At 47.3% G+C, this 27,019-nt stretch overlaps 2 protein-coding genes across 4 annotated transcripts in view; both read left to right on the top strand.

Annotated features, from left to right (window-relative positions):
- Positions 1-15,583: 15,583 nt before the first annotated feature.
- On the top strand, positions 15,584-16,519 carry LOC142256214 (olfactory receptor 4Q3-like). The gene has a single exon (XM_075327782.1). The coding sequence runs from the start codon at positions 15,584-15,586 to the stop codon at positions 16,517-16,519; it is 936 nt and encodes a 311-aa protein (XP_075183897.1).
- A 2,847-nt stretch (positions 16,520-19,366) lies between these two features.
- Positions 19,367-27,019, top strand: part of LOC142256088 (zinc finger protein 10-like) — an 85,902-nt gene continuing 78,249 nt past the window's right edge. For all 3 annotated transcript variants that reach the window (XM_075327607.1, XM_075327606.1, XM_075327605.1), the window contains exon 1: positions 19,367-19,417. The gene's annotated coding sequence lies outside the window, so the exon portion shown is untranslated. The remainder of the gene's footprint in view (positions 19,418-27,019) is intronic.

Raw genomic sequence — 27,019 nt, 5'->3', positions numbered from 1 at the left:
GATTGTTGACACGTCGTTCCTTTCCCAAATATCGTTGCTCGTTTTGGACGCAGGTGGTTCGTCGTTCCTGAGGCAGCACACATCGCTACGTGTGACACCCCGGAAACGAAGAGCAACAGCATTCCTGTGTTCTCCGGCAATGAGGTGGGAGTGACGTTAATGCGGCTGCACTCCGCCGCTCAGCTTTTATTGGTGGCCTGCTGATTGACGTCGCTGTGACGCCACACGAACCTCCCCCTTAAAAAAGAGTTTGTTCGACGGCCACACCGACGTCGTTAGGAAGGTATATTCGTGTGACGCGTGCTAGCGGTATTGTTCCCCACAGGCAGCGATTTACTCATGACGCACGCACGACGCAGGCGGGTGCGATCGCTAGCGACATCGCTAGCGATGTCACTACGTGTAAAGTGGCCTTTAGTTTCCTGCCACCAAAACCTTTTATTACAACCTGTGCTGTCACTACAAAATTATGAATCCATCAGTCCCCATTGAGTACCAAAAGTTTGTCAACCTTTTACGCCCCTTTTGCTCTGATGCAGGTATTTCAATGATTGTACAGTCCAGAATACAAAGCTCTTTACTTGTGTCTGTCCGTCAGACTATTTTGTTGCCTTTGTTCTATATGGGAGAGGCTCATAAAAAGGTTGTCATAAACAACACGTATACTCGCCTCTCGTGCCGGTGCCATTCCAGTTGTGTCTGCTCTGTCTTTCCCGGGTTCTTGTAAGATACTTAGATCACGCGATCTCGGTGGCCAATTATCATCCGATTCACTCTACTTGTTGTCGCTTACATCCAGAGGAAGAGAGTGCTGCTGCTTTCTCACTTGCTTAAGATGCATTTGGTATGCCCGAAGGCGGGAAGAGTGAAGCGGCTGCTGACTGGCCACCGAGATCAGGGATGTAACAATCTTAAGTGACCCAAGAAGAGACAATGTAGACACAGCACCAGAGGCGAGTGTTGGTGTTGTTATTTTAAAAGGGGGAAACATATGGATTGAGAAGGGGGTTGTCCTCCCCACTTTTTGGCCAATTGCTTTGGCTGGTGGTGGTAGTACATCAGCCATGCTGATACTTGGTTTAAAGTCCTAGTCAGGTAAAGTCCACTCCTGGATCCTTTGCAGTGGGGTAGACCAGACCCATGGCCCGTATTTTTCGGACAATAAGACGCACTTTTTTTCCCCCAAATGTTGGGGGAAAGTTGGGGGTGCGTCTTATGGTCTGACTATAGGGCTGCGGCTGGGAATGAGGGTGCTGCAGGTCATCGGGGGCACGAGCAGGCAGCAGCAGCGCCTGCCGTGACCACGTGGGCCCGCTCATTACATATGCACGCCCATCCTCCCGCCCATCTCTCAGCGCTGAAGCCGGCGCTGACAGGTGGGCGGAAGGATGAGCGGGGACGCGCGCATAGTAAAGAGCCGGCCGCATGATCACCCCTGGCAATTACAGCCTGGAGTGATCATGTGCGGCTGTATTCACTGCTCCCCGCGCGTCATTACCAGCGCGGGGTGCAGTGAATCAGTACACTCACCCGTCCCCGTGTGTGGAGCCGGCCCCCTGCTGCACGCGATGTCTTCCTGTCTGTGCCGGTCAGCTGATCTGTGCTGAGCTGGTCAGCTGATCGGCACAGACAGGAAGACATCGCGATGCAGCAGGGGAACGGCTCCACACACGCAGGTCAGTGGCGCACAGAGGAAGATGATCGGTGCTGGAGGGAGTGAGGAAAAGGTGAGTATAAACGTTTATTTTTTTCTCTGTGCTATAGGATACAGGCCATATACCAGGATGGTATATGAGCACGATGGGGGCATATAGCAGGATGGGAGTACATGAGCAGGAGGGATGAGGGGGGTATGTGAACAGGCTGGATGGGGGGGGGGGTATGTGAACAGGCTGGACGGGGGGGGGGTATGTGAACAGGCTGGATGGGGGGGGGTATGTGAACAGGCTGGATGGGGGGGGGGTATGTGAACAGGCTGGATGGGGGGGGGTATGTGAACAGGCTGGATGGGGGGGGGTATGTGAACAGGCTGGATGGGGGGGGTATGTGAACAGGCTGGATGGGGGGGGTATGTGAACAGGCTGGATGGGGGGGGTATGTGAACAGGCTGGATGGGGGGGGGGTATGTGAACAGGCTGGATGGGGGGGGGGTATGTGAACAGGCTGGATGGGGGGGGTATGTGAACAGGCTGGATGGGGGGGGGTATGTGAACAGGCTGGATGGGGGGGGGGTATGTGAACAGGCTGGATGGGGGGGGTATGTGAACAGGCTGGATGGGGGGGGGTATGTGAACAGGCTGGATGGGGGGGGGTATGTGAACAGGCTGGATGGGGGGGGGTATGTGAACAGGCTGGATGGGGGGGGGTATGTGAACAGGCTGGATGGGGGGGGGGGTATGTGAACAGGCTGGATGGGGGGGGGGTATGTGAACAGGCTGGATGGGGGGGGTATGTGAACAGGCTGGATGGGGGGGGGTATGTGAACAGGCTGGATGGGGGGGGGGTGTGTGAACAGGCTGGATGGGGGGGTGTGTGTGAACAGGCTGGATGGGGGGGGGGGGTGTGAACAGGCTGGATGGGGGGGGGGGTGTGAACAGGCTGGATGGGGGGGGTGTGTGTGAACAGGCTGGATGGGGGGGGTATGTGAACAGGCTGGATGGGGGGGGTATGTGAACAGGCTGGATGGGGGTTTATAGCAGGATCATATACAAGGCAGGAGGATCATTACCAGGATGGGGTACCTTAGTAGAGAATTTGGGGACATTACCCCCATAACAGTGTCAGCAGCAGATCCTCGCCCCATAACAGTGTGTCATGACCACATTTTTTGCTTAAAGTTTTATTTTCCCATTTTCCTCCTCTAAAACCAGGGTGCGTCTTATAGTCCGGTGCGTCTTATAGTCCGAAAAATACGGAGTTTTTTTAAGGACAGCATGGCTGGTAAAGGTCAACAGGAGAAGTTGTGGGTTTTTTGCCCTTGCCTTTTTACAGACTGTTGTTTGGTGATAGGGTACCTCTAGAAAGTCTTCGTAGACTTTTAGTTCTATACTAAGCAAGCCCTTAGTGACATACCAGGTGGCAAGATAGGGAGTGCAGCATGGGTTCCAAAAGTCCAGTGAGGTCCGTGAATAGATTCCAAAAAGGGACTTTAATCATTAAGGTGTGCAAAGATAAATTGAGGCAATGCGTTTTGAAAGCAGACTGCTTAATACATCGTGTCATAGCTATATAAATACAAAAGAAATTTATATCATAAACAAGCCCCTAGATACAAGTTATTCAGGCAAAAAATAATCCCCCGGGTCTTGGACTATCATATAGCATCAGTGGCTTACCACCAATGGTGGAAGGCCATGAGCTGGGGGGCCTGCGGACCCCTGTGCGTGCTTCATCTGGAAGTGCGTCTAAGGGTGAACATCTAGCTGAAATGCATTGCAGCATAGAGACCTGTTGGGTCCTTGCACTGCAATGTGCCCACCGATTAAGGATATGAATATTCACTGCTCCCCACGCCCATAATTCTGCCCACCTCTCTGCACTAAAGTCGGTGATAACAGTTGGGCAGGATAATGGGCGTGGGGAGCAGTGAATTTTCATATTCTTTAATAGCAGCATCACTAAAATCTGAGTCACACAATATGTTCAGATGTTTCTGCTGAATACGTTAGATAGTATTCTACTTTAATGAATTAAGTGATTAATGTTTGTAATAGTTGTGGAAGACTTAGTAATTCAGCCAAATTACTACTCCTCAATTTTGCTGCTGAATTGGTTAAATAATATCCAGGTTTAATTACAAAAAGATTTTCGGCAGAATTAGATGTAGAAAAATGAGTAATTGAAGCAAATAAAATAGTACTGTCTCCTCCGTGTTGTATGTATAGAGAGATAACTATATAGACATAATTCTATCAATACAATTAATAGTGAACAAGTTAAATCCCAAATGGACATTCACATGTATTGAATATATTATATTATAATAATTAATAATATAATAATATATAATATATATAATATAATATATATATAATATATATTATATCATATATAATTAATAATAATATATATAATATAATATAATAATAATAAATAATATAATAATTATATTATAATATTGTATTGTATACATGTAAAAATATTCACTAGATTTATGTTCAAAATATAAAAAAAATTACGTTAATGAGCTCAATTTATCCTTTATTTGTTAAAAGGAAAAAAAAAGTATATTGAGATAAAAAGGATCCCATACATTACAAGTACAGGACATTAACAAGTTTTGATGTTAAATAAATCATTATCAGTAACGAATATAAAGATGGAAATTAGTATTAAAGAAATTGTGGAACAGATATTGGGTACTAGAATATAAAAACATATATCTTAGCGGGTTCTGCCCACAAATGGAAGATCTGACCAAATAAACTATAGACAATAACCATTGCTGCTTGCCTATTTCTATCTGGTGAGATAGGTTGATAAAGGACCACATAGAAGAAGTTCAGCCCTAGAAGTCTTCCTCCCTGTCTTTCTTCGCACACCCCCACTGATTAAGTTTTACAGGTTATATTGTCAGGTAGATGAGACAATGAGTGTGGTCTTACCGTGCTCCTGCACGCAGGTCTGTACCTTGTGTTTCTGGAAGTACCCCAGCTCCCTGGCGGGTGGTCTTCTGTCGCTCTTAGGAGGCAAGGGGTGTGGGGTTGCCGCCTTCAGGGGTTGTGTCGGCTCAGGGTCCTTCCTTCGTTTCCGGCGTCCAGGCTTAGTTCTCAGTATGGTGGGGAGCCGGAATGTTGTTGCTCTCACCGTGTCACAGGGGTGCTATGCTGGCCCTAAGGCTGGGGGCCATACGCTCTCCCTGTCCCTGGAGGTACCCTTAATGGTAAGGAGGTCCAGGTCTCCACCCTAGGCCCTGTCTCCTGTCCTAATAAGCCCCATAGCACCAACCCCAGGATGGGCAGGACACAAAGTAACTACCTCCCAAAGACACAGACAAGGGGATAAAACTGAAACACACTCACTCTGCTAATAACCACAGAGGAGAGGCAAAATGACACCGGAGGGATTAAAGCAAAAGGGGTAGGAGTAATTCACACTAGGGCACACTGAAACAGACAATAAGCCGCTGGTCACCAAGAAGAGGACTGGCTCAGACGCCGAGATTTCGTTACTCAAAGCAGGAGCTATCTTTGTCAGTCTTCTACTACACTCATCAGCCTTAAATAGGCAGAGACCAGCTGAAGATGGAAATTAGCAGCTTGGTTCTCAGAAGAGTTACACACTGCTCCAAAAAGATTAACTCCTGCACGGCTTGGAGAAGTATAACAACTCAGCCGACGCCCAGTCATGCTGCTGTCTCCCGGAGGCTGCATTCTCATCACAGGCTTCCTGCTTCTGCTCTAGAAGCTCACGTGTGGTCATGCCCCTTTCTTAATATTCCCCTTGATAAAGCAAGCAAAAAAAACTTGACAGTACGCGAAACGTACTTTGGGGTCTCCAGTTTTGGCCATTCTGTGATCCATTCATCTCCCCAAGTATACTTTACCCTTTTTAGTCTGGATTGCACTGGCTATTAACTTACTATGATAATTTTTCTCTGATAGCCAGATACTTTACTTTTCTTCTTTAGTTTTGGGAGCTCTGAATGCAGACACAGTACCCCACTGGTCTTTTTTTCTGTGAACCCGTTTGACTTACAATCATTAATAGGGACACATGTCCATAATATATACATATTTCTCTGTTTTTTCCAATTTGGGTTTCCTATATGAGATATAGCAATATTTTCTCCTAATTTCTATGACTTGTTTAAGCACAAAAATACTTTGTCCTACTGGTCTATATGGTTTCTTTCTTTAATGTTGTTGTGCTCACTATTTTTATAGCTCATTGTATTTAATGTCTATTATTTAAGTGTTTGTTTTGTTCAATTAACCTTTTAAAAGTGTATCTAATAAAAATCATGTTTTAATTCAATGCACTTTAGTCCACATATTCTTTCTCCTTTTCTATTACTGATATTTGGTGGATCTATCTGTGCCTATGTAGACCACACTGGGATTATTTTTACTATTTCCCCTCTGGTTTTGATATTGACATAATCATTTTTTGATAAATATTTTTGTTCCCTTTCTTAAAGGGCCAGTGTACCCTTAACCCGGAAGTGCCTCTCAGGTCAGCGGAAAGGCTGCAGCTATTTAAAGTACTTCTTCCCCTTAGGAAAGTGCCTGGGCAACGAGTCTAATACGTTGCTAGTTCTGAGAACTCCTAGCATTGCGCTGTTGTCTCTGCTGCTGTTGCTGTATTGTGCTAGTTTCGCTGCTGACAGATGTTTGTGTTCCAGAGTACCGGTGCTATTATCCATAACCTGCTGCTGCTGCAAACTGCCACCTGGACCGCTAACTATGATACCCGCTGCTGTGAAGTACCCTCACCTGCTGCTGCTGCACCCATCCATCCTGGGTGAAACCTCGACACTGTAACAACAATCCAGGAGGGGACCCACAGGACCGTGCACCGGACCCCATCAGGGAGCAATCACGAGATAAACCCTATACAGGGACTGTAGAGCGCAACCCCAGAGGGCTTAAATGCATGGCAGCTGGGATTAGCAGAGTAGATTGGATGGAGTCCTGTTCGAGTCTACGGATGAGGCAGTAACTGGCCCAAGATAGGTGCAGGCTGGCGGGATCAGATGAAGACCACAGCTGGCTGTCACGGGAGGTAGCAGGCAAGGGAAGGTGACTTGGAGAGATGGAAGGACAGACGTGCTCAGACTGGCACTCAGGAACTGCAGGCAGAGACAGCGTTAATCAACGTACGAGACACAGCGGGACCTGAACACCTAGCACGAGATACAAGGCTATAGGGACACATTGAACAAGCACCACCCAATGGGAAAAGAAGCCATAAGTACTCAGTACCTGTCAGAGGTCAGCAGAGCAATATCCGGGTTAAGTGATGCTGGCCCTTTAAGAAATGGTTAAAGCGCGCCCGCGCCATAGTGTGCATGCGCGAACCCCGACACCCGGACGCCAGAGCAGGAGACACAGGAAAGGAAGAAGAGTGCAGGCGCGCTGGAGGCCAAGCGGGGAGCAAGGTGCGATGCTGGGATCTGCGAGCAGAGGGCGCAGGTGGTGCCGACGGAGGAGAATGGGCACAGAAGCCAGGAACAGGGTGCACGGGGACCGGAGCGATGAGTGACGGGCGGTGCAACCGCCCCAGAGGTGTAACAGACACCTGCCGCTGCCGCTATCTCTCTCCATGGACTATCGCTCCCGTACCGCTGGGGCCAGTCGTCGGAGCACCAGTCTTCCCGAGTGGCACTCGGTCTCACACCTGCAGCGTAACATCATCACCATCAGCGGCTCTGGAGAAAACCAGGTGTGGTTCATTAGTCAAGCCCCTCAGGGTTTTCTGTATACTGTGGCTCAGTGGGTTCGCTAAAATACCTGCTCGCCCAGCGAGCTCTTAGGGTAGAGCTTCATTGGTTAATCTCTAGCTCTGGTCTTGGCACTCGCTGTTCATTTTGCCCCTACTATTCTCCCTTACCTTTATTGTTTATTTGTGAAGTTTTACTTTGCCCATATCTCTATTGGTACTGATGAGTTTTACCCATCAGTGGCCAGTGTGGCCAGCCACCAGCCATCCCACATTTAGGCACCTGGGAAGGGATGTGTAAAAGTCCACCTCCCTTTAGTGGAAGTTATCCATTGCATCACACAAGCACAAACAATAAATCAAGGAGAATAAAAGTAAATAATTCCATTTGCAGAATTTATGAAGCTTGATGTGAACACTCATACAGACAACCCTTTCAATTCATCAACAATTTCAAGTAAGCATATACAATACTCATCATAAATGAGTACACCCTCTTCAATAAGTAAGTTTCTAATTAATATCTCACTGAATACACAATTTCCAACATTTTGACATGACTGAGTTCCATAGAACATTTTTTAATCAATGGCCTGAAAGTAAGGTTGACAAAATAACTTTCATTATAAAATCTTCAGTTTTACTTAAATTAGTTGATGCAAAAATAAGTACACCCAACATTAAAAAAAAGCTACATCCAGTATTTTGGATGACCTCCATGATATTTAAGGACAGCACCAAGTCTTCTTGACACGGAATGAACAAGTTGGTGACATATTGCAACTTCGATCTTTTCCAACCTTCTAGAACGACCTCTATGAGAGCCTGGATGCTGTATAGGGAGTGAGGTCTCTTCAGAACTCCCTATAGGTGTTCAGTTGGGTTCAGATCCGGAGACACTCTGCCACTGAATGACTTTCACCCTGTTTTGCTACAGAAATGTAACAGATGTGTCTTTTGGATCATTGACATGTTAGAAAAGTGCATGTCTACCAAAGGCATGGAGTGATGGTGTCATCTTCTCTTTCTATATTCATGATTCCATCAATGACGTAGCTCTCCGACACCGGGAGCACTCACACAGCCTCACTTAAAGGGGTTGTCCGACATAACAAAAATTTTTGAGTTTAAGCTAATCTGTGCTGTATTGTCATATAAAACACCCCTACATTGTTATTTTTTGTTTTCTAACTTTTGTTCCTCTTGAATTATCCCTTTATTCTCTGCAGCTCCTTGTTTACATTCAGCTCCAGCAAACTGACCACTTCCTGTGCTAAACCTCCCAGTCACAGCTGGCACCGCCCGACCTCAGTGTCCAACCCCACCCCAGTGGCCAGCCTCGCCCCCTGCACACACATTCCATGTCAGTATTCTGCCTAGCACTGACCTGTTATCACTACAGCATCGCAAATAACAGCCCCACATCAGGCTCTGCACCGCATACACACATCAGGCTCTGCACCGCATACAGACATCAGGCTCTGCACCGCATACACACATCAGGCTCTGCACCGCACACACACATCGGGCTCTGCACCGCATACACACATCGGGCTCTGCACCGTATACACACATCAGGCTCTGCACCGCATACACACATCGGGCTCTGCACCGCATACACACATCAGGCTCTGCACCGCATACAGACATCGGGCTCTGCACCGCATACACACATCGGGCTCTGCACCGCATACACACATCGGGCTCTGCACCGCATACACACATCGGGCTCTGCACCGCATACACACATCGGGCTCTGCACCGCATACACACATCGGGCTCTGCACCGCATACACACATCGGGCTCTGCACCGCATACACACATCGGGCTCTGCACCGCATACACACATCGGGCTCTGCACCGCATACACACCGGGCTCTGCACTACACGCACACATCGGGCTCTGCACTGCATACACACATCAGGCTCTGCACCGCATACACACATCAGGCTCTGCACCGCATACACACATCAGGCTCTGCACCGCATACACACATCAGGCTCTGCACCGCATACACACATCAGGCTCTGCACCGCATACACACATCAGGCTCTGTACCGCATACACACATCAGGCTCTGCACCGCATGCACACATCAGGCTCTGCACCGCATACACACATCAGGATCTGCACCGCATACACACATCAGGCTCTGCACCGCATACACACATCAGGCTCTGCACCGCATACACATCGGGCTCTGCACTGCATGCACACACGGCGCTCTGCACCGACCCCCCTACCCCCATAGGGAACACATGTAGGGAGTACATACTCACCCGTCCTCGGTCCCCGCCGCTCCTGCACGTTCGCACGCTGTCTGTGCTCTGGACATATCAGCACAGTAGTGACGTCACCGCTGTGCTGAAGAGAGCACAGACAGCGGGACAGTGATGAGAAGCAGCGCTCCTTCTCATCAGCGCTTTCAAATGTACCAGCATCTGTGATCTGTGATGCCGGTATATTTGAATGTGTGATCCTGAGTAGGGGGCCCGGTGCTGGAGCTGACACCACGGCAGCCGCTGCCAGGCCCCGCCCCCAGGTCACGGGTCCCACAGCAGTGCAGGGGGAGGTTGTGGGCAGAGTACGGGGTGCGGGGGAATGTGTGGGAGGGTGCAGGGAAGGGGGCGGGGACTCCACGCACTGTACCCACCCAGCAGGGCGGCGACATGCTGTTTCCACATTTGCATGTCAACATGGCCTTGCCCATGTTGACATGAAATGACCGGAAGCAGCAAAATCTCGGCAGGAGCGGTCACATGACCACTCTGAGTCGGGGGAGAGGGGCTGACAGCAGGGCAGGTAAGTGGTCTCTATCTACTTACCTGCCCCAATGTAGCCCAATAGGGTAATAATGAAAAAAACTCAAAATAAGCCGGATAACCCCCTTTAAGGACACGGCTATCACTATGCCTCACTGTAGGACCCATACATTTTTCTAAATTATTTTTTTCCAACCTATTAGCAATACCAAACTTTGGGGTACTTTACACGTTGCGACATCGTTACCGATATATCGTCGGGATCACGTCGTTAGTGACGCACATCCGGTGCCGGTAACGACATTGCAACGTGTAAATCCTAGATGCGATGATGAACGAGCACAGAAGCGTAAAAAAAATTGCTGATCTGTGTCACGTCGTTCATTTCCATAATGTCGTTACTGCTGGCGGTACGATGTTGTTTGTCGTTCCTGCGGTAGCACACATCGCTATGTGTGAAGCTGCAGGAACGACAAACATCTCCTTACCTGCGTCCACCGGCTATGCGGAAGGAAGGAGGTAAGCGGGATGTTATGTTCCGCTCATCTCGGCCCCTCCGCTTCTATTGGCCGGCTGCTTAGTGACGTCACGGTGACGTCGCGGTGAAGCTGAACGCACCTCCCCCTTGAAGGAGGGATTGTTCGGCAGTCACAGCGACGTCGCCGACAAGGTATGTGCGTGTGAAGCTGCCGTAGCGATAATGTTCTCGCTACGGCAGCTATCACCAGATATCGCATGTGCGACGGGGGCGGGTGCTATAGCGCTCGACATCGCTAGCAATTGCTAGCGATGTCGCAACGTGTAAAGTACCCCTTTGTATCTAAGTGGTTTCACAGAGGGAGGCAGCAAGTATTGAGCGACAAATAAAACATCAATGGCCTTGATGACTATATACTTACAACTTAAGAGGGAGAAAACATTAAAAAATTCTAGTTTTAATTTAGTGTTTTTTTGTTTTTTTTGTAACGTATTTACTTGTTTTGGATAGAAGGTAATGACATATGGGATAGGAGTCCATTTGGGAAATGTAATTTATCATGTGGGATATTATTCTGAGGACACAATTTTGATATAATCTCTAAGGGAGTATTTCCCCAGCTGAAAGACGTGTTATGAAGAGACTATGAATTCGAAAAAACGGCACAATTTGCCTCTTCAGAAACCAATCTACAGTAACTTGTATGGACAAAAACAGTAGAGGGTCACACAATACCAGGAGAACAGGTATGAAACGCTGCGCTTTTCCCTTAAATCACTGGTGCGGAATTTTTCAGATTAGGTTACAATTTTTTTCCCCCTAAAAACTAAGAAATAATAAATATATAAAATATATTAATTTTACAAGCACGTCTTGTCTTGTCTTTATCTTATATTTTATTTAGTTGGATTGAAGAAATCGGGCGAAGATTTAAGGAAGATCTGTGCCTAGAATTACTAGGCAACTATTAGTGTGCAGAATTATTATCCAATTAATTGAAAAACATAAATTTTCACATCTCAGATGTTTATTTTCATCAGTTAAAGTGAGAATAATAATAATAACCAAACCACTCAAAATGTGCAAAAATACATTTCTGACGATTCAAAAAATTTATCAGTGACAATATAGTCGGCCTTCATTTCAATAACAGTCATAAGCCGTCCATCCATGGATCGGTCAGTTTATTAATCTGTGAACGATCAACTTTTTGGGCAGAACCAACCACAGCCTCCAATCAAAGAGGTGACTGTTTTCCTTCACTGTAAATCTTCTGTTTAAGGCCCCCTGGTTCCGGTACATGTGGTGTCCGTTTTCACATGTACTGGAGACACAGACACACGTAGACCGCGTGTCCGTGTGTTCCACAAGATGACATGTCCAGTGTTGGCCGGCAGCATGGATGTCACACAGACCCGCACACTGATGTGATCTGTGTGACATGTACTGGAGGACACCCATTCACTGAAATGAAATGGAATTTTATACTTACCTGTCTCCGGCGCTGCTGTTACTTCCGGGTCCCGCTCATTATGCCTCATGAATATTCACTTCACTGACTGCAAACCCAAAAGCAAGTGTGACAGCAGCACCGGAGACAGGTAAGTATACAAGTTCATGCTCATGTTCATGAGAACACACACAGGGACACATGGACGGTCATACGGACCTGCACCAAGGACTGTCACACACATGCATTTAATGCACAAAGTATGAATGGGGCCTAAGAAGGGCCAACAAGTTCTCAGGTTTATTCTTCTCAAAATATTTGGAAGTTAATCTGCATTTTTTTTTTTAACAACACGTGTTTTGGGACCCTGTTGACTATTTGCAACAAAACCTTTTAGTGTTCTGTGATGGCACCAATATCTTAGCAATTGATAAAGTGCTACATACTTTATAAGGCTTGCAATAGTTTTTGACTTTTCAGAGTTCTTTAAATCTCATATTTTTGGCCCATTTTGCTTAAGTAACATGCTGCCTAAAGGCCGCTTTACACGCTGCGACATCGCTAGCCGATGCTAGCGATGTCGAGCATGATAGCACCCACCCCCATCGTACGGCCGATATGTGGTGATCGCTGCGTAGCGAACATTATCGCTACGGCAGCGTCACACGCACATACCTGCTCTGCGACGTCGCTGTGACCGGTGAACCACCTCCTTTCTAAGGGGGCGGTTTGTTCAGCGTCACAGCGACGTCATTAAGCGGCCTTCCAATCAAAGCGGAGGGGCGGAGATGAGCGGGACTAACATCCCGCCCACCTCCTTCCTTCCTCATTGCTGGCGGGACGCAGGTAAGGAGAGGTTCCTCGTTTCTGCAGTGTCACATGTAGCGATGTGTGCTGCCGCAGGAATGACAAACAACCTCGTTACTGCAGCTGCAACGATATTTGGGAAGAGGGGGTCATGTCACTGAGCGATTTTGAACATTTTTGCAACGATTCAAAATCGCAACGACATCGCTAAAGTGGCCGGATGTGTGTCACAAATTCCGTGACCCCAACGAGATCGCTTTAGCGATCCCGTAGCGTGTAAAGCCACCTTAAAGCTATGTGCGCACTGTGCGGTCTGGCTTGACAACAAAACTGAAGCCTTTTGGACAACTGTAAACACTGCGTTTGACAAAAAAAAGTGGTTAAAATGCATGCATTTTGACCGCGTTTTCATTGCGTTTTGGCCGCTTTTTGGACATTTCATTTTGAGATTGAGAAGTCAATGGGTGGAAAATGCAACCAAAACGCAATGAAGAAGTGTCATGCTGCTTTTTTTTTTTACGCAACGATTTTGACAAATATTTGTCAAACAAAACACTGCCTAAAAAAAAAGCAATGTGCGCATGGAATTTCTGATTTCTCATAGACTTTCCTGGGGAAGCAAAACGCATGCATTTTGTCATTGACACGCAATGAGAAAAAGCAACAAAAAAGCAAATGTGTACACAGACCCTAAAAGTTTGCACATAATTGTTGCAGCGTGATCCTCTTAGGTAGGAGGATGTTCACAGGACAGTGGTCTGGTGGCCACAGACGGACCAGCGTCCTGCGATACGTTTTGCAGATCTAAGATTGACGTCAGAACAGACCATAGAAAACCACACATCTATTAAAACAGAGCACCAGAACGTGCATTTTTCTTAAAATGTAGGCCTCATTCGAATGCCTTTTTGCTTTTTTTATATTGTTTTTTTTTATCTGTTTTTCAGTCTGTGTTTGCTTTCACCATCTGTGTGGCATCAGGTTTTTTTTCTATGCAAGAAAAAATGATTTCTAAGCTTCTTCTACCTATTAAACTGTAAAAATGGACAGTACTGGGATGACACATGGATGGGATCAATGTGCTATCCGTTATTTTCACAAACCCTTTGATGTGAATGGTTGAGTTTGATCTGTGATTTGGATAAAAAAACCAGATCTATCTCTGTGTTTTTTTGTTTTTTTTTAAAGACACAGTTCACAAAAACTAAACTCAAAGATGTGAACAGCCCAAAAGAGTATACCGCCCGGGCTACACTGACACTGCTGTTTTTGAAATATTTAGTAATAGTGATTCACTGAGTAGTATGCAATTGGGTGAACTGCTGCTAACACTTAAAGGGGTTGTCCACTATACACACAACCCCTTCGCAATCTGTATGTTTCCCCCTTTTAAATTACTAATACTTATTCTCATCTCCCATACCGGCGTCGTTTTAGCAGTCGGCACTGTCTCCATCGGGATCAGTGATACGCCACGTAATCCCTTTGGCCAAAAAACAATTCACTGTCCTCGCCTTTGGATGTATCACATACATCCGATGGGACTGGTAGAGCAGCAGCGCTCACTTCCTCCAGATGTAAGCTTTTCCGAAGGGAGAGTGAAGTGGACACTGATGACGTAACACGGTTATGCGATCCCGATAGACAGTGCCGATATCACTGAAATCATGCCGCCACAGGAGGTGAGTATAAGTATTATTATTTTAAAAGGGGGAAACATGTGGATTAAGAAGGGGTTGTTCGAGTAGTGAACACTCCTTTAAGTGTAGAGTCATACGTACATGTGACCCGTACGAGAATCACATTGCATGGCTCGGACTGGCCGGCTTCTCTCCTGACAGAAGGGAGTCAGCTTCATTATTTTCTATGTAGCTGACACACTCCGGTAACGAGAGCCGCCGGTTAGTGAGTTGAGATGATAGGCTTATCCTATAGAGATGTGTTTTTAAAGCATGGTTAAAAGCATAGGGGCTAGGTATTAGTCGGATTGTTTGGGGTAGAGCATTCCAGAAAACTGGTGCAGCATGAGAGAAATCTTGGACACAGAGGTGGGAGGTTCAGATTATGGATGATGTTTGTCTCAGATCACTTGCAGAACGGAGGGCACATGTAGGGTGATGGACACAGATGAGGGAGAACTGTGCAGAACTGTGAAGAGCTTTGTGAGTGAGAGAGATAAGATTGTATTGTATTCTGTAGCGAACGAGTAACCAGTGCAATGACTGGCACAATGTGGCGACATCGGTGAAGCAGCTGGACAAAAATATGACCCTGGATGCTGCACTGAGGACGTTTTAAGAGAGGAGAAAATTTGGTTAGAGGGAGATCAATCAGTAGAGAGTTACAGTAGTCCAGATATGAATAAGTAAGAACAACAGTAGTAATTGCAGTTTCAAAGGTGAGAAAGTGTCAGATTTTGGAGATGTTTTAAAATGCAGGTGACATGCGTGAGTGAGCAATTGAATATAAGGAATACAGGAAAGTTCTTTGTCAAATTTGACCCCAAGTCAGTAGATTGAGAAACCTGAGAAGTTCAGTTTTGGACTTAAGTTTCGGATAGAGGGAGGACGACATGTTGTAGACCGCAGACTGACATCATCACTAAGGATTTTATGACATGTGTAATTGACATTTATGAGAAATTTGTTCCATAAAAATGATTCCACTTTCCAGTTTTGATATTTAGGAATAAAACACGGAGAAGATGAATACTAGCCACCAGCACAATGTGGAGGAGTTTGTTCTCCTTGGATTGGACACTTTTCCTAATGCAAGTATTGCCCTGTTCATTCTCCTGCTCTTCATCTACATCCTTATACTATTCAGCAATCTTCTCATCATGGTTACGGTGTATTTTGAGGCCCGCCTCCATTCAGCCATGTATTATTTTCTCAGTAAGTTATCTTTGGTGGACCTATGCTACGCCTCTGTCACCGTCCCCAAGATGCTGGTTGACTTTCTATCGAAGAGAACCACCTTCTCCCTGAGCTCATGCATCACGCAGCTCTTCTTCTTACACTTCTTTGCCGGAACCGAGTGCATCCTCCTTACCGTCATGGCCTATGACCGTTATGTGGCCATATGTAATCCTCTACGGTATTCTAGTATTATGAACAGGACCATGTGTTACTGGCTGGAAGTTCTGTGCTGGGCCGTCAGCTTTTTACACTCCATCATCCAGATAATATTAACTTGTCAACTGAAGTTCTGTGGCCCGAACACCATTGACCATTTCTTCTGTGACATCCACCCCTTGTCTGTACTATCCTGCTCAGATATCTTCATCATCGAGATAGTATTTGTGGCAAACAGCGGCCTGATATCCGCACTGTGCTTTATCGTCTTACTCCTCTCCTACATGGGAATTATCAGAACCATAGTCAACACCAAATCGGAAGACGGGATGGGAAAAGCATTTTCTACCTGCGCCTCCCATCTCATTGTGGTCACCCTCTTCTTTGGACCTTGCGTCTTCATCTACTTGAGGCCGTCGGTGTCTTATGCGGCTGATAAACTGGTGTCGATATTTTACACAGTGCTGACCCCCTTATTAAATCCGATTATATATACTCTGAGGAACCAGGAGGTAAAAGCCGCCATCTGGTCATTGTTCAGGAAGAAAGTATGCCAGAAACAGTGAAAAAAATAAATTCAATGATATATTCATTCATCAGAGATTTGATGTTCCTTGCCTGCTGAAGAAGGGAGCTGTGACTCCAGAAACGTGTTGACCTGTGCATGCCATTAAAAAAAAGCATAAATCTCCTTCCGAATCCATTGAGTCCTTGCCGCGGATTTACAACCCATTTTCCGTTTACTCTCTGTTATCAATGATATATTCAGACAGATGTGGATAAAAATGCATCAAGTATCCCCTCAGAAAAGTGATGTAATTGCGATTTTAACACATACAACATGAAAATAAATGTGTTTCACCTGTAAAAAGATGGCTATCAGATAAAAATCTGACGAAAAACCACAATCAACAGTTTAGATGGAGTTTCTAACATGTTAAATGCTTCTGTCAATCTCTGCTTAAACACGCACTGCCAGGGAGGGCACCATTCTGTGCACCCATCGGCATGCCCGTAATGTGATTGCAGGGGGCGATGGGTTGCCATTACAGTTGGGGGTCTGCTGAAGACTTCCTTGCTTGTCATGATGAGTCTCCTGTGAACACCAGCGTTTAGCTGGCGTTCATAGGAGAGTGGAATTTTTGCTATACATAGCAGTACTGATGCACTTCCGAGTATTGTACAAGCAAGCAGCTTCAAGTTTCCTAAGGGGACTAGTAAATCCAGTAAAAAGAAAAACTTTTAAAAATATATACCGAATATATTTACAGTATATGTATAAAAAAAATAAAAGTTAAAATCACCCATGTGTCCTTCATTTAAAATAAAAGGAGAAAAAAACAAAACACATATTTGGTATTGCTATGTTTGTAAGTCTGACCTATCAAAATATACAACAAATAAATCTGATTGGTAAAAAAAACAAAAAAAATAGCACAAGAATTACATGTGGGGTTTTTTAGCGGCCCCAACATTGCAATAAAATGCAATCATATCTACCCCAAAATGGTATTAATAAAAATGTCTGCTCAAGGCACAAAAATAAGCCCTCACACAACCCCATATACTGAAGGGTGTCAGAAAATGGTGAGACAAAGAACATTTTTTTATTTTTACAAATATTTGATTTTTTTTCTCACCACTTAAAAAAAAATAAAAAAAAAACCTATGCATGTTTGGTATCTGTTTAATTATACTAACCCGCAAAATCATATTGCCCGGTTGGCTTTACCGTATAGTGAACATGGTAAATAAAAAAAATTGAAATTTAGTTTTTTTTCCCCAGTTTTAACACACTTGGATTTTTTTTTGCCGCTTTCTACTGAGATCATGTGATAAAATGAATGTTGTCATTTGAAAGTAAAACTCGTCCCAAAAAGAACAAGTCGTCATATGACTAGGTGGACATAACAATATAAAATGTCATGACTCTTGGAAGAAGGGGAGGGGAACGAAAACGAAAAAAAAAAATCCAAAAACAGAAAATAGCCATAGTGTGAAGGGGATAAAGGACAGCACCATAATGACATCTTGTCTTTTTTTATTGTTTTTATATTTTTTTATGGACCCATTGCTTTGAATGGGCGAGTTTGAGCAGTGACTCAGACGATTAAAAATGTGTCTGCCGGCAAAAAAAGCCCCCCCAAAAAACCACAGACATGTGGACAACCTCACAGACAACAATAGGCACGTGTTCTATCCTTAAAAAATGGAAGTCTGCACGCACATGTCCATGTTTCTCGTTACCGGTAAGGACCATGATTTCTAAATCGGCAGGAGGTCTCTTGACCTGAACTCTGAGGCTGCAGAGTTTGGGTTGAGAGACCTGTGGCCGGTATGTGATCAGACCCATGGGCCCTGATATCCGAATGTGTCCATAGGCTGGGGCTACATGGCAACAAAAAACATCTGCACAACTTATATGCCACTTGTTGTTTAGAGCATAAAAGAAAACACCCAAAATACAGTTAGTAGTACATTGCTTTTTCAGTTTGCACCTGTTCAGATTTGTCTATGTGCTGGTCAGTTTTTTTTATTTTCATATTAAACATACACAGCTGCACTCTGAAATGCCAAGGTCCCTTTCACCCTGCGCCCTCTCCCCCAGTCAGGGGTCTTGTGTGGCTTCCGTCCGGATCCCCCCGCAAAACGTGATTCAGACGTATGCGCCGATGGGGCCACAGACTATAATGGTGCAGATGGAGTCACCGTGTGCTCTGTCTTGCACCATTTTTGGGGTATACGCCTTGACGCTGGCTGTTAGGCTCACATAAACTGGCCATTTTATGCACCAAGTATTTGTAAAACTTATTTTCGATAGCAGTAACACAGTTCCATGATTCCTATACAGTACTCTGTGTTTGCGTGTCTCTGCCTTTCAGAGTGCAGCTGTATATTTTTTAGCACACATAAGTCACGTCACTTCCACTGAAGTCTATGATAAATAATTCACATGCGGCAAAAAATCCAACACACGACCGTAAAGTGCACACGGTGCAGCTAATCACGTCCACAATCTGCAGATGCGCCTGCCCCTGGGTGCCTGAACACGACCTAAAGGGACATTCTGGCTCCACATCGGAGAGTATTGTGCAATTGGCATATGAAATGAATAAAAAAAATGAAACTGCTGTCATCTCTAATAACAGTGAGTGCATGATATTATGGAATTGCTATGTATGCAGTTTTGCACATGTACAGCTTGTTCATCATTTTTCAGCCAGACTCTAGGGGGCGCTGCCGCCATTTTCCTGTATTTTTTCATCCATCGTCATGTAATAGGCTACGGAAAGATGGCGCCGGCCCTGCACTGGATCCACGCACAGCCCGTCCCTCATCATTGCGCTTCCGGCTTTGTTCCAAACACCAGAGTGAAACCTTTGTTTATCTTCCTGTCTCTTATGCAAGACCGTCGGCGCCATTTTGTTGGAGACCAGGACATCTTCGGACTGCAGGCTATCACAGTAAGGATCCCGTCCTATATAACGTTATATGTGGCCAGAAGGGCATGGCGTCTGTGGGGTGGAGAGGTCCTGTGTGGCAGGGTGTCCGTGTGTGGCAGGGGCAGAGGATACCAGTGTCTGTGCAGTCCCCTGTGGCAGCCATTGCTGGGTCTGAGCACAGCCCTGTAGATTTGGGATAAGCCCCGGTAATTCCAACAATGATAATTGCACTCATGGAATACTGCAGAAGGGCGACCCCCTATAATCACCCCATTAACCCCTTTCCTTCTGTTTCTGCGCTTTTGTTCTTCGTCCTAGAGCCGTAATTGTTTGTTTTTTTTCCCCTCGACCTTTATATCTAAGGACTTTGTTTTTTTATTTTTTTTTCTCTGGATGAGTTGTAGTTTAGAACGGCGCCATTCACTACATTGTGCTAGAAATCATGAAAAAAAAATCATAATAGTGTAAAATGGTGAAAAAAGTGTAATTCCACCATTCATTGTATGGTAAAAATCCTCACTGTAAGGCTATGTGCGCACGCTGCGTTTTTTGCCACGTTTTTGTGCATTTTTGTTCTAAAAACTGCATCAATCTCCCAGCAAAGTCTATGAGATTTCATTTTTGCTGTCCACACAGTGCAGTTTTTTTTAGCTGCGCATTTGTGGTGACCACTGCAGCATATCAGTTTTTTTTTGCGTTTTGTACCTGCGTTTCGGAGGGCTGGTGTTTGGCCAGATACTGCTCCCCACATAAAGTCTATGGGGACCAGAATCTGGCGCAAAGGGGTAGGAGCAAGCGCTACATACTCACCAGTCACCGGGCGGCTGTCACACTTGTGGTGCGGCAGCTCATTAGGCTCATAACATATTCATGCCTTCCCTGCTCACCGGTGGCTGTGATTGGTTGCAGACAGACCCGCCCCCACACTGAGTTACAGCTATCTCACTGCAACCAATCACAGCCGCCGGTGGGCGGACCTTTATCGTGCAGTAAAATAAACAAATCATTTTAAAAAAACGGCGTGTGGTCCCCCCCAATTTTGATACCAGCCGAGGTAAAGCCACATGGCTGAGGGCTGGTATTCTCAGGATGGGGAGCTCCACGTTATGGGGAGCTGTGGCGCCCCTGAGGCTTCCGTCGCCACAGGAACATTGCACCCCATCCAGCGGTGTGATGTACCATTCTGGGTAAGGAAAGGAGTGAACGCCGGTCCCCAGGCAAATTTACACTACACCCATTGTTAGGTACACACTGGGACCAGGGACAGTGGCAGCTACCCTCCTATGCTGCATGCTGGGAGGGGCCGTAAGACCCATCCCTGCTCCTATAGGGTACAGCTTAGCAACTGGGGAGGTGGGAGGAGCCACCAGAGAGCAGACAGAGAAAGGAAGGTCAAGTTTAGGGAGATAGAGAGAGAGGGAAGAAGGAGGAGGAGGTCTGCAGGAGGCAGACGAGAAGGAGAGAAGGAAAGACAGCTCTAGTCAGTCAGGAGCTAAGAAGAAGAAAGTGACGCTTCCTGGTGAAGATCCTGGGACTCAGAGGGTCCAGGTGACACCAAGCAGGGAACGAAGGGATTCCAGGGCCACAGAGAGCTTTTGAGCTGTGGTGGCCTGCTCCACAGGAACATCGGTGGAGGGATCAAGCTGCAACAGGGGATGGTCACTAGAAACCGGAGGAGTGAAAAATCATCTCCAACAGTGAAAACCGAGGCCCAGGGAAAGTTGCAAACTCCCCGGGCCACAGCCCACAGCAGAACCTCTAGAAAAGGGGCAAATACCCGTCAGGCGAGCTCCCAGCCCGAGGCTGTTGTGGAGGCCGAGCCAGGTTCATCCTACAAAGGCAAGGTTTAAGGAGACAGCTGCAGACAGAGACACCTGAGAGAAGGGTACCGGCTTTCATTCCAGGAATTACCCAGGATCGGCGGAGGTCCCTGACAGTGGGTCTCAGCAGTCCAGAGGCACCAGTGTGCTTAAGCCCAGGAAGTGTGAGTAAAGATCTTGGAATTGCACCCTCTGGTGTTGTCTCAGTTATTGCCGCCTGCATAGACTTCCACCACACCATAGACTCTCACGAGCACCAACTGTGCCCCGGGGTACCGCTCCACCTGTGGGGAGCAGTACCACCATTGCTGCCATTCCATCACCCTGGAGGCCTCCTACAGAAGCGGCGGCTTAATAGCCGCATACCACAGGTGGCGTCACGACAACCATAAACTTTATTCACCAGCCATATTTAATTGACACCCACCAGGGCCACGGAGTCGGGCCCCGCCACCACTGACGACCCCCGGACTAGTCCGGCCCGGCACCGGGTGTCCCATAGCCCTGGGGTGGGCGAGTCAATTTTGGCGTCACGAACAGGATAACGTGCCCGGCGCCCACCGGGTACTGTGCGCCTTTGAAAAGACTGTGTATTTTATTGTGAGAAACCGCCGCCATTACAGCTTGCAAAGAGCGGGAAGAAGCGGGGCGTGCCTGCAGAAAGAGCGCGAAAATAGGCCCCGCCCCCTTGGTCTTGCAAGAAAGAGCGTGAAGAAGTGCCTGCGATGGAGGGCAGCGGATGCAAAATGGCGCGCTAAGAATGCCTAGAGGAAGAGAGAAGATGGCTCCTGCAAGCGGAGGCCAGGAGGAGCTCACCTGGATCACTCCTGTGACCGCCGCTGAGCTGGAGGCTGAGGTCGGGAGAATGGCTGACAGGATGAAGGAGCAGAGCGGACGGGAGACAGCCGTGTGGGGGAAGGAGATGGTGCTGGCCATGAGGAGTCTGCAGATGTCAGTGCAGCGAGGCCTGTGTGGAGGTGCCGCCCACGACCATCCGAAGCCCACACCAGCGATGGCGATCCTGCTGCAGAGCATCTCCGGCCTAGCCCTGGGTGAGTCCCACACTGCCCCTGCCCGATCGGGTGTGCTGACCCCGCCGGCGTTACTACCGGAGGTCGCAGCGATCCCTGCTGCGCTCCCGAATGTGATCCCTGCTGCGCTCTCGAATGTGATCCCTGCTGCGATCCCGGAGGCGATCCATGCTGCGATGCCCAGTGGGATCCATGCTGCGATGCCCATTGGGATCCATGCTGCGATGCCCATTGGGATCCATGCTGCGATGCCCATTGGGATCCATGCTGCGATGCCCGCTGAGACCCAAGCTGTGATCCATGCTGCGATCCTGACTGAAGTCCCTGTTGAGATGTCCGGCGCAGAAACACCCTATCCGGCCAGATCAGACCAGGTCGCAACGCCGTCTATCCCAGCAACTGTCGTGGCTGAAGAGCAGACTCCTGAACAGCCAGAGGAGGATGCAGCTCCGATACCATTACCCCGCAACAGTCCCAGCACAAGCTCCCAGGGGACCCAGACCAACCTGGCTGCAGCTTCCATGTCACCGGGAGCTGAGCCAGAAGAGGACTCCCGCAACTAATTAGAAGAAAGAAGATGCTGAACTGTAAATAGCCCCTGTATGTCTGTCCAATGTTCTTTTTGAAGACGTCACCCATCCTGAATGTTCTGCCCCTTTTTGCTTTTCGAAGATGTCACCCCCCCACTGTTAATGTGTTACCGGGCCACTGGACTTGAAAGTGGTCCGCAGTTACATGTGTTTATATGTGAAGTATGTTGATGTGTAACCAGGCCACTGGACGTAATGTGGCTGGTCTGCTCTAGTTTAAAAAGACTTTAAAGTTTCTGCAACGTTCAAGAAAATGTGCCTCCCATAAAGGGATGAAAAGTTTTAAAAATGTTTTTGTTACATGCATGTAAAAATGTCTTTTGCAATTTCTTCCACATTTCTTGTTGTTTTTCAGCCCGAGGACGTGCTGGGATTCGATGTGGGGGAGTGTGGCGCCCCTGAGGCTTCCGTCGCCACAGGAACATTGCACCCCATCCAGCGGTGTGATGTACCATTCTGGGTAAGGAAAGGAGTGAACGCCGGTCCCCAGGCAAATTTACACTACACCCATTGTTAGGTACACACTGGGACCAGGGACAGTGGCAGTAACCCTCCCATGCTGCATGCTGGGAGGGGCCGTAAGACCCATCCCTGCTCCTATAGGGTACAGCTTAGCAACTGGGGAGGTGGGAGGAGCCACCAGAGAGCAGACAGAGAAAGGAAGGTCAAGTTTAGGGAGATAGAGAGAGAGGGAGGAAGGAGGAGGAGGTCTGCAGGAGGCAGACGAGAAGGAGAAGCAGAAAGAAAGCTCTAGTCAGACAGGAGCTAAGAGAAGAAAGTGACGCTTCCTGGTGAAGAACCTGGGACTCAGAGGGTCCAGGTGACACCAAGCAGAGGAAGAGAAGGGATTCCAGGGCCACGGATAGCTGTAGAGCTGTGGTGGCCTGTTCCACAGGAACATCGGTGGAGGGATCAAGCTGCAACAGGGGACGGTCCCTAGAAACTGGAGGAGTGAAAAATCATCTCAAACAGTAAAAACCGAGGCCCAGGGAAAGTTGCAAACTCCCCGGGCCACAGCCCACAGCAGAACCTCTAGAAAAGGGGCAAATAACCGTCAGGCGAGCTCCCAGCCCGGAGGCTGTAGTGGAGGCCGAGCCAGGTTCATCTTACAAAGGCAAGGTTTAAGGAGACAGCTGCAGACAGAGACACATGAGAGAAGGGTACCGGCTTTCATTCCAGGAATTACCCAGGATCGGCGGAGGTCCCTGACAGTGGGTCTCAGCAGTCCGGAGGCACCAGTGTGCTTAAGCCCAGGAAGTGTGAGTAACGACCTTGGAATTGCACCCTCTGGTGTTGTCTCAGTTATTGCCGCCTGCATAGACTTCCACCACACCATAGACTCTCACGAGCACCAACTGTGCCCCGGGGTACCGCTCCACCTGTGGGGAGCAGTACCATCATTGCTGCCATTCCATCACCCCGGAGGCCTCATACAGCAGCGGCGGCTTAATAGCCGCATACCACAGGTGGCGTCACGAACACAAACTTTATTCACCCCAAGTCACCAGACATATTTAATTGACACCCACCAGGGCCACGGAGTCGGGCCCCGCCACCACTGACGACCCCTGGACTAGTCCGGCCCGGCACCGGGTGTCCCACAGCCCTGGGGTGGGCGAGTCAATGCCCCCCAGCCTAAAAATATCAGCCAGCAGCCGACCGGAATTGCCGCATCCATTAGATGTGACAGTCCCGGGACTTTTCCTGGCTCATCTCAATTTCCCTGATGTGGTGGCAATCAGGGTAATAAGGAGTTAATGGCAGCCCATAGCTGCCACTAAGTCCTAGCTTAGTGATGGCAGGCGTCTATGAGACCCCCTCCTTCACTTAACTGTAAGTCAAAGTAATTAAAACACAAACCCCCAAAAAATCCTTTATTTGAAATAAAAGACAAAAAAAAGCCCCCTCTTTCACTACTTTATTAGTCCCTAAAACACCACTCTTGGTCCAGCGTAATCTACACGAGGTCCCACGATGCTTCCAGCTCTACTACATCTGACAATCACAGCGAGTGGCCGTAGACAATGACTGCTTGCTGTGAGGGTCAGGCCGCAAGTGAAGTGAGCCTTGCAGGATCAGCGGTGACTTCAGCTGTCACTGCAGATCACCTGAGTGACGTCAGCGCTAATCCCGTGGCTCACTTCAGTAGAGCCCTGACAGGTGGACTCCTGCGTTTTTTAAAGCCAAAAACGCTGCTCAAAGTAGTCGCCACAAGATAAAAACGCTGCATCTTTGTGGTAAAAAACCCCCCACAGTGTGCGCACATAGCCTAACAGGCAGGCGCTGGGTATGGTGCAGGCACAGCCCCTGAGCCCGCACCATCCATGCGCAACCTGTCTGAGACGTATGGGTAAGGTGTAGGCACAGCGATGGAGCCCGCACTATCCATATACACCCTGCCCGAGACGTATGGGTACGATGCAGGCACAGCGATGGAGCCCGCACTATCCATATACACCCTGCCCGAGACGTATGGGTACGATGCAGGCACAGCGCATGAACAGTGCATGGCAGGGTGCACATAGGGACTGATGATGCATTATATCACTGCGAAGCAACAGCAATAAAACTGTTTTGTTTTTTTTAATGTAATTTACGGTACTAAATTAATAGTTTTCATTGAATTAGCTCTTGTCAATAATACACAGTGCACATTTTTTTTTTTAACAATTTGCTGCCTACCTTTGGGATTTAAGCTTATATATATATATATATATATATATATATATATATATATATATATATATATATATATATATTGTGAGGTAGCAGCGTTGCTTGGGCAAAAACGTGAGGCAGCAGCGTGTTCACACCAACAGTCTATTTATTGTTGCAGCATAAATAGATCCAATTTCCCACTGTCAAAGTCTCTTCCGGATCACAGCCGGTGCATATAGACAAATTCTTTGCATCAAAAAGTCTTGTTACCTTAGGACCCCGATAACCGCAGGGATCTGTGTAAGGTTCTCCTAGGCTCACACTCTTGGCCTGTGTTCACTCCACACAGAGCCAGCCCAGCTCACACAGCATGTGTTAGCTTCACCAAGCCTGGCTCTCAACTGAGACACACCCTGCTGTGCTCTGCATGATTTTAAATGAAAATGCCGGACATGAGGATTGCTACAAAACCTGGACTGGGAGGAGGGATCTGTCTCCCTGTTACCCTTTGTGCTATACTCCCAGTAATAGCTATAGCAAACTCAGAGGGTTTCCAGACACATTCTGGGGGACACATAGCAGTCTTCAAATATTACCCCTGTCACTGCCTCACAATATACATATAGATAGATAGACTGTGCTTGCTTATATACCGCCATCAAATTCTGCAGCACTTTTACAGACATCACTGCCCCCTTTGGGGCTCACAATCTATATTCCCTATCCGTATGTCTTTGGAATGTGGGAGGAAACCGGAGAACCCGCTCTAACACGGGGAGAGAATACAAATATCTTGCAGATGTTGTCCTTTGTGGGATTTATACCCAATACCCCAGCGCTGCAAGACTGCAATGCTAACCACTGAGCCACCGTCCAGTGCAAACCACTGAGCCACTGTCCATGGCAAACCACTTAGCCACTGTCCAGTACAAACCACTGAGCCACCGTCCAGTGCAAACCACTGAGCCACTGTCCATGGCAAACCACTTAGCCACTGTCCAGTACAAACCACTGAGCCACCGTACAGTGGAAACCACAGAGCCACCATCCAGTGCTAATCACTGAGCCACCATCCAATGCAAACCACTGAGCCACCGTCCAGTGGAAACCACAGAGCCACCGTCCAGTGGAAACCACAGAGCCACCGTCCAGTGGAAACCACTGAGCCACCGTCCAGTGGAAACCACTGAGCCACCGTCCAGTGGAAACCACAGAGCCACCATCCAGTGGAAACCACAGAGCCACCATCCAGTGCTAATCACAGAGCCACCATCCAGTGCTAATCACTGAGCCACCATCCAGTGCAAACCATTGAGCCACCGTCCAGTGCTAACACCACTGAGCCACCATTTTGAGATATCTATCTATATATATATATATATATATATATATATATATATATATATATACATATACATACATACACATATATATATATATATATATATAATGACCAAAAGTGTTGACACCCTTGAAATAGTTCCAGAAAATGAAGTATTTCTCCCAAACAATTACTACAATTAC

This window comes from Anomaloglossus baeobatrachus, chromosome 11, assembly GCF_048569485.1.
Source record: "Anomaloglossus baeobatrachus isolate aAnoBae1 chromosome 11, aAnoBae1.hap1, whole genome shotgun sequence".
NCBI lineage: Eukaryota > Metazoa > Chordata > Amphibia > Anura > Aromobatidae > Anomaloglossus > Anomaloglossus baeobatrachus.
The sequence above is the reverse complement of the archived record's forward strand: the minus strand, read 5'-3'. Positions and strand labels throughout refer to the sequence as shown.